The sequence below is a fragment of the Lagopus muta genome, chromosome 21, assembly GCF_023343835.1.
Source record: "Lagopus muta isolate bLagMut1 chromosome 21, bLagMut1 primary, whole genome shotgun sequence".
In the NCBI taxonomy this organism is placed as follows: Eukaryota; Metazoa; Chordata; class Aves; order Galliformes; family Phasianidae; genus Lagopus; species Lagopus muta.
Window position 1 is genome coordinate 4,923,034 of NC_064453.1, and position 13,420 is coordinate 4,936,453.

Genomic DNA, 13,420 nt, shown 5'->3' on the forward strand with positions numbered 1-13,420 from the left:
TTTCCCATTATTTCTCAATTATTTCCCATTATTGCCCCATATTTCCTCATTATTTCTCAATTAGTTTCCATCATTCCCCCATATTTCCCATTATTCCCACTATTTCCCATTATTTTCCTACATTTCCCCATTACTTCTTATTACTACCCACTAGTTCCCATTATTAGCAAGTATTTCTCGTTATCTCTCCATTATTTCCCACTACTTCCCCATTTTTCTCCAATACTTCCCATCATTTCTCCATTTTTCCCATTTCCCCCTACGATTACCCACAATTTCCCATTATTTTCCTATTTTCCCCATTATTTCCCATTATTACTCACTATTTCTCATTATTTCTCCGTTATTTCCCATTATTTCCCCATATTTCCCCATTTTTACCCATTACTTCCCATAATTTCCCCATTATTTCCCATTTCCCCCACGATTACCCACAATTTCCCATTATTTTCCCACGTTTTCCCCTTATTTCCCATTATTACCCACTATTTCTCATTATTTCTCCCTTATTTCCCATTATTACCCACTATTTCTCATTATTTCTCCCTCATTTCCTATTATTTCCCTATATTTCCCAATTTTCCACTATTACTTCCCGTAATTTCTCCATTATTTCCCATTTCCTCCCATGATTACCCACGATTTCCCATTATTTCCCATTATTACCCAGTATTTCTTGTTACCTCTCCATTATTTCCCAATATTTCCCCATTTTTACCCATTACTTACCACAATTTCTCCATTATTTCCCATTTTCCCCTACAATTACCCAAAATTTCCCATAATATTCCCATTTCCCTATTATTTCCCATTATTGCCCACTATTTCTCATTATTTCTCCATTACTTCCCATAATTTCTCCATTATTTCCCATAATTGCCCAGTATTTCTCATTATTTCTCCCTTATTTCCCACTATTTCCCCATTTTTACCCATTACTTCCCACAATTTCTCCATTATTTCCCATTATTACCCACTATTTCTCATTATTTCTCCCTTATTTCCCATTATTTCCCCATATTTCCCCATTTTTACCCATTACTTCCCATAATTTCCCCATAATTTCCCATTATTACCCACTATTTCTCATTATTTCTCCCTCATTTCCCATCATTTCCCACTATTTCCCCATTTTCCCCCATTACTTCCCACCGTTTCCCCATTACTTCCCATTTCCCCCCATTATTACCCATTATTACCCACTATTTCCCCACATTTCCCCTCCTCTCCACGCAGCCACATGGGATTTTCCACTGTCTCCCCCCTGCCCCGGGGCAGAGCAGGCACTGCCCTTCCTTTTCTCACCCAACCCATTGGGCAAAGAGCCCAGAGCAGCTCCGTGGTGCCATGCACACCGATGCACACAGATTTCCTGCCCTTTGTATGCTTCAGTTGGCATTTTCCAGCTCGGCTGCCTCCCCACACTCCTCCCAATCCCACACTGTGCATGGGAGCGTTACCCGCAGATTTCTCCTTTTTTTTTTCTGTAAGGAAATGGAACTCAATCCAACTTCACCCAGGAAATGAGCCCCGTGCTTTCAAGCAGACCCTACAGCTCTGGAACCAGCCCCTATGGGCTGCAACAGGAGCTGGTGCAGCTCAATGGGTTCCTTGTGCTCCCTTCTGCAAAGCTGAGCGTTGGCCAAGGACGGGCTTCTTCATGGCCATAGGATGAGGGCTGTGTTACAGAGCTCCAGACAGGTTCCCTTTGGGGCTCAGGGGTCATCCCAGAGCTCTGGGTGCTCCTGGATGGCCCAACCCCCAAAACCAACCCCATGCCCAACACCATCACCATGCCCAGCACCAACCTCATACCCAACACTGTCACCATGCCCAGCGCCATCACCATGCCCAAACCCAACCCAATACCCAAAACCAACCCCATGCCCAACGCCATCACCATGCCCAGCGCCATCACCATGCCCAAAGCCAACCTCATACCCAGCACCACCACCATAACCAAAACCATCACCATGCCCGACACCATCACTGTGCCCAACACCAACTCCATGCCCAACGCCAACCTCATGCCTGCAGCCTTTTGGAAGAAGAGGAGTCGGATTTGGGTTGAGCTGAGCCCCCAGCCCTCATGCATCTGAGTGAGGAGAGCTGTTTAATAGGGTTGATTCAGGAATAGGACACACCTCTGTGTTTCTTTGGGTTCTCCACGGAACGCTCAGCGCTGCGGCGGCGAGAAATCCTGGCTGCGTGCTCCCTCCTCTGTCCATAGGGCGTAGCAGCAACTGGAGCACAGCTGAGCCCTTCTGGGGGGGGGGGGGAGGGTGGGGGAGGGATGCTCGGCGGGGACACAACGGGATGCAACAGGGATGTAGTGGGGATACAGCTGGGATGTGCTGGGGAGCAGTAGGGATGCGGCAGGGATGCATTGGGGATGCAGTAGGGCTGTAGGGGGGAATGGAAAGAGGGGATGGAAAGAGGGGATGGAAAGAGGATACAGCAGGGATGCAGAAGAGATGAAGCAGGGATGCAGCAAGGATGTGATGGGGATGCAGATGATGGGTTGGAATGGGGATGCAGCAGGGATGCAGCAAGGATATGGTAGGGATGCACTGGGAATGCAGCAGGGATGCAGTAGGGGTGCAGCAGAGATGCAACAGAGAGACAGCAGGGATGAAGTAGGGATGCACACGGACCAGTTAGCAACAGCCAGCCTTAAAAACAGAACAACTTAAAGGTCAACCAAAGATTTCAGGTCACATTCTTCAAACTGGCTTCAACAGTGCAGTTTCCTTCAGCTCTGGCAGCCACACAATATGGCATCAGCAAATATTTGCCACCAACCTCAGCCACGGACTGCGCCGGGCTTATCTCACTATAGTCACACCTCAGTGCCATGTTTTATTCCCATTAATACTCCATCATAGTGCTAATTAACAGGGCTGCACTGCCAGCTGGCAGCTGGTGCGTGTTTCCCTTCCCATTGCTCACAACGCTCCTGCTTGGTTCCATGCACAACACCGTGGGCTTTAGATGTGTAAAATATCAAATGTTCATCGTATTTTGTTGCATTGCTGTTCTGTATTATCCGTGGTTGCCTTGGCATCCTCCAGTCCAAAAAGCCAATCTCAGCCTGTTGGCAAATGGGCAGACCCAACTACGCACAACCTGACCCCAAGATAAGGGGCAGAAAACCAAGCACATGGGAACATATTTTCCTGCTGTGCTGCCCTATGGGATAAAAAAGGGATTCTTACCTGTTTTCTGCAGGTTGCACCACCTTGGATCGGCGTCGGGTTGCTCCATGCACAACAGGGACATCCTGCCCTACACCTTTCCCATGCCCATCCCATCGCCTTGGCCACGGCAGACTCCATCCCTGGCATCACATCCACAGATCCTGAATGGATCTTGGCCCACATCCTTACCTATAGCAAATCCCAACTGTTTGCTCCCACGGGTCAAATTACCCAAACCCATCCCATGATGAAGATGGCGTTGTTGGTGGGGCAGCCTACAGCATGCCCCATCGGCACCCAAAAGGTGCTGCAACGATGCTGAGCTGCCCAGTGCCCTACACCCACCTTCACCCCACTGCCATGTCCCCTCTGCACGGCCCAACGGATCCCATTGGCCAGAACACGAAGACAAATCAACCCAGTGCCCAGCCCAACCCAACCAATCCCCAACCTCAATTGAACCACGTGGAGCTCACCCGTACTTTAAAATAAGCTTTATTTAGATTTTTTATAATTTTTTTTTTGTTTGTTTGTTTGTAATATTTGCATCCATGCCTTCAAGGATCCTCCCCCCCCTTCATTGGGGGGGGGAAAAAAAAGTTAAATCTAAGGTTACCCATAATCCATATGCTATTTCCCGAAGTTCTCTCTTTTAAATAAATCATCCTCTTAGTAAGTTCTTTTTTTTTTTTTTTCTTTTTTTCTTTCTTTTTTTTTTTTTTTTTTTAGAATTATTTCCTAATTTACAAAATAAAAATTAAAAAAAAAAAAAAAAAGCTGAAATGCAAAAGGAAACTACTGGATACCGAGGGAGATCGCTCGTCTGCTTTCGTCGGCGGAGAGTTTAAATTATTTAAAAATAAAAATAAAAATAGAAAGAAATGCGAGGAGAAAAACAAAATGATTTAAAAAAAGTCAATGTATTAAAAAAAAAAAAGAAATTAAAAAAAAAAAAAAATCAGCTTTTCTGCAGAAAAGTTCTGCTTTTCCTCCCCGGCCCTCCCCACGGCATCACATGGGGGAACGCAGAGCGCGGGAGTGAATTTCTGCCATGTAAGACAAAATATTCCCCATTCAAACGGGGCGCGCGTCTCGGAGTTCAGAAAAATAAGACACTATTATAGCACTATTAAATAAATCTTCATACTTTGTTTGCTTTCTTTCCTCTTAAGAGCTTCCAATGACACCGCTGAGCGTTAAAGCATACAGGTTTGTGAGCTCGTCGTTAAGCGGAGCGCGGTTTCCAAGCGTCCCCCTTAAAATTGGCACTGCTCTACAGGGACGTTGCTTTCCCTTGGCCCCCCAGTGCCCCCTGTTTTAATGCCAGCAAAGGGCGAGCACCCCAAATCCACATTGGGAAGCTCCGAGGTCGCTGGGTTTTGCCAAGGCTTTAAGTGCTCCCACGCCGTCCCCGTTCCCCAACCCCTTCCACCTCCTCCCCAGCGACGTGGAAAAAATATATATATATAAAAAAAAAGACAAGAACACAAAAAAGAATTAAAAAAACAAAAAAAAAAAAACCCCAACATTTCTGTAATAATTTAGTTAGAATAGCTCCTCTCTGGGTTTGTGCAAATAAATTAAAAACGACACAAGGGAAAGGGGGGGAAAAAAAAAAACACAGATTCCAGAAGGCGTTACGACGAGCCCGTGTGCTGCCACCTCCTCGGGTGAATGCGATTTGGGTGAGTTTCGTTTCTTGGTTTTGCTTGCTTTTTCCATGTCTCTGAAGATGTTGGGGTCCCCTTCTCTGAAGTGGGGTCCCCACGCAGGACAGGCTCCAAAAAAAACAGCGGTTTCGGACAAGAGACGTCACAAGCACAAAGTGCACGAGATTCCCGTTATTTACAGACACACAGCAGTCCTTCAAGTTTCAAGTTTTGTCGAAAAGGAGGGAGGTTTGGGGAACGAAAACGAAACAAACGAAAGAAAACAAGAAAAAAAAAATAATCCCCCAAACGACAAAAAAAAAAATAAAGAAGTGACGACAAAGGAAGAGTTACTGGAATGCTTAAAAAAATAAAATCAAAATACAAGGGGGGAAGGGTTGGGACAAAATTACACCGTGAGTGGGTGTGCACACATGGGGGCTGTACATTGTTGGGGGCGAGAGGTCACCAGTCCGCGTCCTCCTCGATGTAGTAGTCGGGGGCCGTGCCATCAAACAGCCCTGGGTCGAGGGATTTGCGCTGCTTGCCCCGAGCGAACACCCGTGAGATGGAACCAAAGCCCATCTTCTCCTTCTTCTTTTTCCGTTTTTGGTCCTCGAGGTCTTCCAGAGACTGCAGGGAGAGGAGGGGTGCAGGTGGTATGGCTGATCTTTGGGGTTTTGCTGGGGGATTTGTCACTCAGGTGTTGCCTGCATTGGGGCTGCGGGGTGTGGTGAGGCTCCCATGCATGAGGTAGGCAACCCATCCCCACTGTGTGCTCACTAAACTATGTCACAGAATCACCAGACCATGAAGGTTGGAGAAGACCTCCAAGATCATCAACACATCCCTACCATACCCACTGATTGCGTCCCCAAGTGGAATGATAGAACAATTAAGGTTGGAGAAGACCTCCAACACCATCAAGTCCAACCATCAACAGACCCTACAATGCCCACTGATCGTGTCCCCAGATTGAATGATAGAATAATTAAGATTGGAGCAGACCTCCAAGACCATCAAGTCCAACCATCAACAGACCCTACTGTGCCCACTGATCGTGTCCCCAAATTGAATGGAAGAATAATTGAGGTTGGGGAAGACCTCCAACACCATCAAGTCCAAACATCAACAGACCCTACCATGCCCACTGATCGTGTCCCCCAAATTGAATGATAGAATAATTAAGGTTGGAGAAGATCTCCAAGATCACCAAGTCCAACCATCAACACATCCCCACCTTGCCCACTGATTGTATCTCTAGATAGAATCATGAAAGGTGGAGAAGGCTTCCAAGATCATTAAGTCCAACCATCAACCCAACCCCAAACAGAATGATAGAATAATTAAGGTTGGAGAAGACCCCCAAGGTCATCAAGTTCAACAATAAACCTATCCCCACCATGCCCACTGATCGTGTCCCTAAACAGAATCATTAAATTTGGAGAAAACCTCCAAGATCATCAAGTCCAACCATCAACCTGTCCTGTCACGCTCACTGACCACATTCCCAACACATCTCCACGTTGAACACCTCTGGGGATGTTCAACACCACCAAGTACACAGAACCCAATGAATACTGAGGTCCAGGCCCTGAACTTTTGTATCTGAAGTCATTGGGAGACCCTACCTCTTCCCACCCCAGGTTATCAGGAGTTTGGTTTCTCAATGCCATCGCTATAGGATGTCAGCTACATGGCACAGCCACAGGGAGGCCTAGCTACCATCTGCATGAACACCCACAGCTTTTTAGGGTAAAACATTTAAGAATAACTCAATAATTCCATCGGTGCCTCTAGGTATCCCCAAAACCACTCTCTAGTGCAGGATCTGCTTTTGGGAGCTGGGTTTGCAGTGGATTGCAGCCCTACCTGTACGATGGGGTTGTGCAAGTTCTTCTGTACCGGTCCGGGGCTGTCCCCCTGCAGCAAGAAGGGAAACGGGTGATGTTGAAACAGCAGAAACACAACGTGGGCACCCTGCAGTACCTGGCTGCCCCTGGGACTTACGTTGCAGAGCGAATGCGTCCGGTGTCGCGGCGAGTTGATGTCGCTCGGCGTGGACGATCGGTCGCCTTCTGCTGCTGACGCGTCGGAGATGATGGACGGCTGCCTGGAGTGGCAGGGGCTCACCCGGACTGCTGTGAGGCAATGGGGAGATGGGGGGTCAGCAGTGGCAAAGCTGGGGTGTAGGGCTGCCCCCCAGCGTGAGCGAAACCCTCATGCAAACGCCAGATCCTGTGCAAGAAGCCAGCAATACCCCGGGGCGTAATTAAATCCCTATGCAAAACCCTGCAGTGTAAAACCCAAATCCACCAATAACCCAGGTGATCCTGCTCAAAAGCACAGCAACTCCCCGTGCGAAACCTGAACCTCTGTGCAAAACCCCAGTGCAAGACCTAAGCCTGTGCAAAACCAGTGTCTGTTCAAAAACTCAACAGTTCCCAACCCCTTTATGCAAAACCTGAGCCTGCTGTGCAAAATCCCCAATATGCCCTGTGCAAAACCCTGGGTTCTGTCCAAAACCCCAGCAACTCCTGGTGCAAAAAACCTAAACCCTTATGCGAAACTCCAGCCTGCTCTGCAAAACCTAAACCTGTGCAAAAAGTCTGATCCTGTTCAAAAAACGCACCTCCTTGTGCAAAACACCCCCAAGTATTCCCTGTGCAAAGGTTCTGTTCACAATCCCAGCAACCTCCTATGCAAAACCTAAACTCCCATGAAAAACCCCAGCCTGTTGTGCAAGGCCTAAACCTGTGCAAAACCCTCTGCAACCTCCCATGCACAACCTCAACCCCCATGCAGAGGCTCAGCCCGCGGCGCAGTAAAACAAATGCGCCCTGTGCAAAACCCAGATCCTGCTCTACACCCCAGCAACCCCCCTGTGTAAAACCTAAACCCATAAAAACCCAAGCACCCCATGTGCAAGAAGGCTGACGCTGTCCTAAACCCCAGCAACCCCCTGTGCAAACCCAAACCCCTGTGCAAGACCCAGACCCATGCAAAACAAACAAGACCCCTCCGTGCAAAACAAATCCCGTTCAAGATCCCAGCAACAACCCAAGCAAAAACAAAGCTGGTGGAGGTCTCACCTTGCCGGTCAGCCGAGTGTGCGGGGTGGGAGTGGTACAGGGTCTGCTGGCTCTGTCGGATGGCAGCAGTGAGTGGTAGGTCAGCTTGCAGCACCCACTCCTGGTTGCCATTCAGCACCGTCTCGCCTGGCATGGCCAAGGAATGGCGCTTGGGGACGTCCTTGGTCAGCGTGGCCAGGGATTGCTTGGCCTGTGGGGACACCAAAATCAATACTTGGATGCAATGCTGCAGCACTGGAAATAGCATTTGGATGCAATGCTGCAACGAACCCACGCAATGCAGCAGCAAACCCTAAAAATGCAATCTGGTGACAGTGCTCAAACGCAACACTGCGACTCCGCTCCATTCACCTCGATGCAACAAATGCTGAGTCCTGACCCAAACCAGGCATCCCCCACAGCTGGGAAATGCTGTAAGGCTGAGCTCACCATGGCCAGCTCGGCCTCCAGCTCCTTCATTCTGTTGTCTTTGAGGTCAAGCTGGGAGCGCAGGGCGCTGGCGTGGTCGGTGGCTTCCTTGGCTTGCCGCCGCAGCTCCCATTTCTCCCGTTCCAGCAGGTCCTTCTCCTTGGCCAGGGCTTTCACTGCATCCTCACTCTCCTGGTGCAACACAGGGAAGGTGTTGAGACAGGGAATGGCCAAAATTTCCTCCTTCCTGGCCCTCCCTGCAGGTACCGTGTCCCAAAACGGGACGCCTGTGCACCAAAATGGGATCCTTTTGTATCCCAAAATGGGATGCCTGTGCCCCAAATCGAGATGCCTGTGCCCAAAACTGGACGCCTATGCCTCAAAATGGGATGTCTGTATCCCAAAATTGGACACTTGTGCTCCAATCTGGACACCTGTGCCCCAAAATGGGATGGCCATGCCCCAAAATGAAACGCCTGTGCCCCAAACTGGATATCCATGCCCCAAAATGGGATGCCCGTGCCCTAAAATGAGACATTTGCGCCCCAAACAGGATGCAAGCACCGTGTCCCAAAGCTGGAGAGCACTGCCAGCTCCTCACTCCATGCTCCTTGCTTTTTTTCTGTGCACTGACGATTGTAATGACTTCCTCGTGGCAGGGGAAAAAATGTCCCCGTGGCTGCCCCAGCTAACCCAGAGCTGGCTGTGAGCGCTGCTCCTATGGCACCAGCCTTCAAAAATAGCAAATTTCTCCCTTTGCATGGAAAAAAGCCCAGAATAGCCGTGGGAGCTGAGTTCCCACGCTCGCTCGTGCCTGCGGATGGCAGAACCGCGAGCACAACAGGAAGCCTCGCTGCAACCCCCCAGCTTTCCATCCCGAAAGCATCCCAAAAATGCTCTTTATTACAGAGCAACTGTTTGTGTGTGTGCTCTGCACGCTCCAACCTTGCAGGCACACTGGGAGCAAGCTGCCTTAGGGCTTTGGCTAGCAAAAGGGAGCAGTTAAATGGGGCTGCCTGGAGAGATGGTGGTGACGCCCTGCAGACACCCAAGGTCAGGCTGGAGGGGTTCTGAGCACAGATAGAGCTGTGGGTGTCCCTGTGCACTGCAGGGCAATTGGCCCAGATGGCCTTTAGGGTCAACCCCAAAGAAATCCAACCTGAAGCCCCAAAAGGAAGAGAAGCCACGCTCTAACCTTCCGGTGCTGCTCGTAGTTGCGGATGAAGTCGCGGAGCTGCTCCTCGCGGCTCTCCAGCGTGGCGTAGAGCTGCTGCATTTGGCTCACCAGGTCTGTTTTCTCCGCCTTCAAGCGCTTGCGGTCGGCTTTCATGGCTGCAAAAAGAGCAGTGGGGTAACCCGGGTCCCCAGCATCACCACCTTCTGTAGGGTTGGCTTCCTATGGCTTCCACCATAAGGTCAGACTACACAATCCTAGAGGTTTTCTCCAACCTTAATGACTCTACGATCACATTTGTAGAATCACATCATAGAATGGCCTGGGCTGCAAAGGAGCACAAAGCTCATCCATTTCCAACCCCCTGCTGTGTGCAGGTCACCAACCAGCAGCCCAGGCTGCCCAGAGCCACATCCAGCCTGGCCTTGAATTCCTCCATGGATGGGGCATCCACAGCCTCCTTGGGCAACCTGTTCCAATGCATCACCACCCTCTGTGTGAAAAACTTCCTCCTAATCTCTAACCTAAGCCTTCCCTAATCACATTCATGTGATTCCAAATGGAAGAACTACCAGCCCTGCACAGGAGGGATGCACAAACCCATCGTGTCGCATTAACATTCACTTAATTTCTCCTGTTTCTCCATCCCAACCATGAAATCCAATGTTGTCACTGTGACTAACCCATAAAATTGGGCAGCCTTGCGTGGGGATCTTTGCTCTGTAATTAAATACACACTCATTGAGCCCGGCCTTTGACACCTGCACGCAGCATCTTGCTGGCACTCTGCAGCCAGCATCTGGTCATGCAGAAATGGGACATCCCAGTGCAACACTGGCTTTTAGGAAAAGCATTTCCATGGGAGATTCTGCCTTGGAGGAATTTGCCTGGAAACGCCCCAGCAGGAAGCCAAAGGCTTTCCAAACCAAACCAGACCCAAATGGGCAACAAGGAGGTGGTCACTGCCTTATGCTGGGATGTTAAGGGTCTTCTTCAGGTCCTTGACCATGGTCATCTACCTCCATATCTCCTGGGAACCCCACATCCATCCTTATCTACCAGATTCACCTCCATCTCCTGGGGGATCCCGTATCCACCTCCATCTCATGGGGAGCCCATATCCACCTCCTTCTCATGGGGCTCCCTTATCTACCCTTATCTTCTGACGGACACCAGATCCAACTCCATCTCCTGGGGACCCCACCTCCACCCTTATCTGCTGGGGGACCCAGTATCCACCCCCATTTCCTGGGGGGACCCCCCATCCACCTCCACCTCATGGGGACCCCATTTCCACTTCTATCTGATGGGGGACCCCAGATCCACCTCCATCTCCTGGAGACCCCATATCCACCCTCACCTGCTGGGGGACCCCAGATCCCCTCCACTCCACCTCACAGGATTCCCCAGGACATCACACGATTCCATCCTGGACATTCTGCTATCACAAAATAAGGCCCAAAGGACAGAACCAGCCCAGAGGAAGGAGCTGCAACACAACATCCCGCTCTGAGCCGCATCCCACACCACACCAGTTCTTTGCTGGGAGATGTAAACGACTGCACGACGGCAGCAGGAAGAGCTGCTCTCCTCTCCCTTCCGCAGCAGGAAGGGCTCATTGGCGTGGGACAACCCAGGAAGGCATTTCCCTACAGATCGAGGCTCCACTCACGCCTCTCCAACCCCAAACCGGACCCTTATGGAGGTGCTGGGATGCCATAGAGGCTGGATCCTCCCCTCCCCTCCCTCACCCTCTGCCTCCGCAGTGCTTCCAGGCTCTCAGCCAAACATGGCAGCGGATTTCCCTAACGTTCCCCTACAATTTCCCCATCACTTGCCTGCTAAGAACACAGCGTGCATGCAGCCAGCAGGGAGGATGCTGCAGCCGTGCGTGGGGACAGGAGCCTGAGATCCTGCAGCCGAGCAGAGCCTGGCCACGTTCCCATCAGCACCATTCCCCAAATGTAGGGTTTTTTGTTGTTTTTTTTTTCTTTTCCTTTTTTCTTTTTCTGGTGCTGCTGCCCTTTTTGTTTTTGGCAGGAGTTTTCATGGGAAGGAAAAAGGATTTCTGCAGCGTCCCGTAAGCGCTGCGCTGCCGCCCAGCCCGTGGGGATGGATCCAGCACTGTGGGCTTTGCCAAAGGACAGGAAAAGGCTTCCAAGGTTGGAAGGAGGGAGGAGGAAGGGATGTGAATGGGCTGCTGGCTGAGCTGCTCACAAGTGTGAGTCGAGATTCCCTCGCCCCATCCCTCACACCTGCAAGGAAGTCCTGCAAAACAAATCCCAGTGGCTTCTATAGCTGACCAGTAAGAGCCCAACTGAAAGAAAGCAAAGCATCACCATATTCTTGAAGCATTCGTGATTCTCAAACCATTATGGCAGAGCAGTGGAAAGCTTGCTGCTCAGTTTTGGCTTTTTGCATACAACTACACCACGACTTCCCATGGAGAGGGGGCAAGCCATCCTGCTCAAACAGCCCACAAGAACCATTTCCAACCCTTGGAACGTAGCAAAAACTTTAAAAAAAAGCCTCTTTGTTTTATGTGCACACCATCAAAGAGCAATAAAACTGAAAACACACAGACCAGGGATGACTTTTCTTTTTCCTTCCCTTTTCTTTTTCCTTCCTTCTCCTTTCCTTTCCCTCTTTTTTCCTTCCCTTAACTTTTCCCTTTTCCTTCCCTTCCTTCTCCTTCCCTTCCTTTTCCCTTACCATTTCCCTTTCCCTTCTCTTCCCTTCCCCACAGCCCCACACAGTGCCCTCACCCTGGGTACCACACCATCCAGCCTTCACTTGCTCCAGTTTATTCACCAAGAAGTGCTTTTTGGAGGAGGAAAGCCTCCAACATCAGGTTCTGTCCTGCAACACAACCCTTCAGCAAGCTCCATGCAGGAGGATCACAGAATCAATCACAGAATTGTAGGGGTTGGAAGGGACCTCCAGAGATCATCGAGTCCAACCCACCCCCCCCCAAAGCAGGTTCCCTACACCAGCACAATGCATGCATCACCAAGCAATGCTCTGCCTCCTTCCTCAATGGCTCCAAGGAGCTCAAACCTGAACTAAACCCATCTCATCATACTTTCCATCTGCATTTCAGCTCAGTTTTGCTCTGTACAACGATGACTTTGCACCCGACGTGCCCAATTTCCCAGCCTGCTGGGGATGCTCTGCTTGCGCACCCAACCTCACCCCACAAAAACACATCACCTCACCACACAAACCCCTCACCCAAATAACAGGGATAGCTTTTCCTTCCCTGGCTAATTAATTTGCTCTGGGGTTATGGGATGCGTGGAATAAAGCCCTAGAGGGAAAGGCAGCCCTTACCCTGCAGAGCCTCCTTGGCCCGTGCCAGCTCCTGCTCCTTCTGTGCCAGCTGCACCTTGAGCTCAGTGGCCGACAGCACCTCAGGGGATTTGCTGCCATGTGTCTCCTCCAGCTCCTTCGTTAGCATCTCCTTCATTTGCCGGAGCAGGTGCACCTCCTCCTGCAGCTGGGCCACCTCCTCTCTCAGCAGTGCTGGGGAGACAGAATCAACAAGTGAACAGGAGCCATAAAACCAATGCCTGCACTGTGTGGGTCCTTCCCCCACCGTTTGGTCACGCAGTATGGGAATTTGGGGCTTATTTTGGGAAGAAACAGCCCCTGCCCTACCTGCACTGCTGCCTCCCACCTTGCCTATAGATGCAGAATAAATGGGGCAGAGCCAGCATAGTGCTGGTCCCCCATCCCTGAGCCAGCAGCTGCTCCGGGAAGGCATAAAATCTGCTTTGCATACTTGAAATGCTTCCCTTATGAAAACTGGCAAGGCCTCCTTCTGTAAATTATTTAGCAATAAAGTCACTAACGAGGAACATTCGAGCTGCGGGCTGGGGATTTCATTAAAGTCCAGAGTGC

General features: G+C 50.1%; 1 protein-coding gene across 4 annotated transcripts in view; it reads right to left on the reverse strand.

Moving 5' to 3' along the window:
• Positions 1 to 4,683: 4,683 nt before the first annotated feature.
• The window catches only part of KAZN (kazrin, periplakin interacting protein), a 143,245-nt gene continuing 134,508 nt past the window's right edge, over positions 4,684 to 13,420 (reverse strand). For 3 of the 4 annotated variants that reach the window (XM_048968092.1, XM_048968089.1, XM_048968091.1), the window contains 7 exons: positions 12,851 to 13,042; positions 9,542 to 9,678; positions 8,368 to 8,538; positions 7,939 to 8,128; positions 6,857 to 6,987; positions 6,719 to 6,769; positions 4,684 to 5,479 (listed from right to left, as the gene is read on the reverse strand). In XM_048968092.1, coding sequence (XP_048824049.1) covers positions 5,312 to 5,479; positions 6,719 to 6,769; positions 6,857 to 6,987; positions 7,939 to 8,128; positions 8,368 to 8,538; positions 9,542 to 9,678; positions 12,851 to 13,042 — 1,040 coding nt within the window. In that variant the 3' untranslated portion in view covers positions 4,684 to 5,311. The remainder of the gene's footprint in view (positions 5,480 to 6,718; positions 6,770 to 6,856; positions 6,988 to 7,938; positions 8,129 to 8,367; positions 8,539 to 9,541; positions 9,679 to 12,850; positions 13,043 to 13,420) is intronic. The other variant, XM_048968090.1, reaches the window with a different exon arrangement.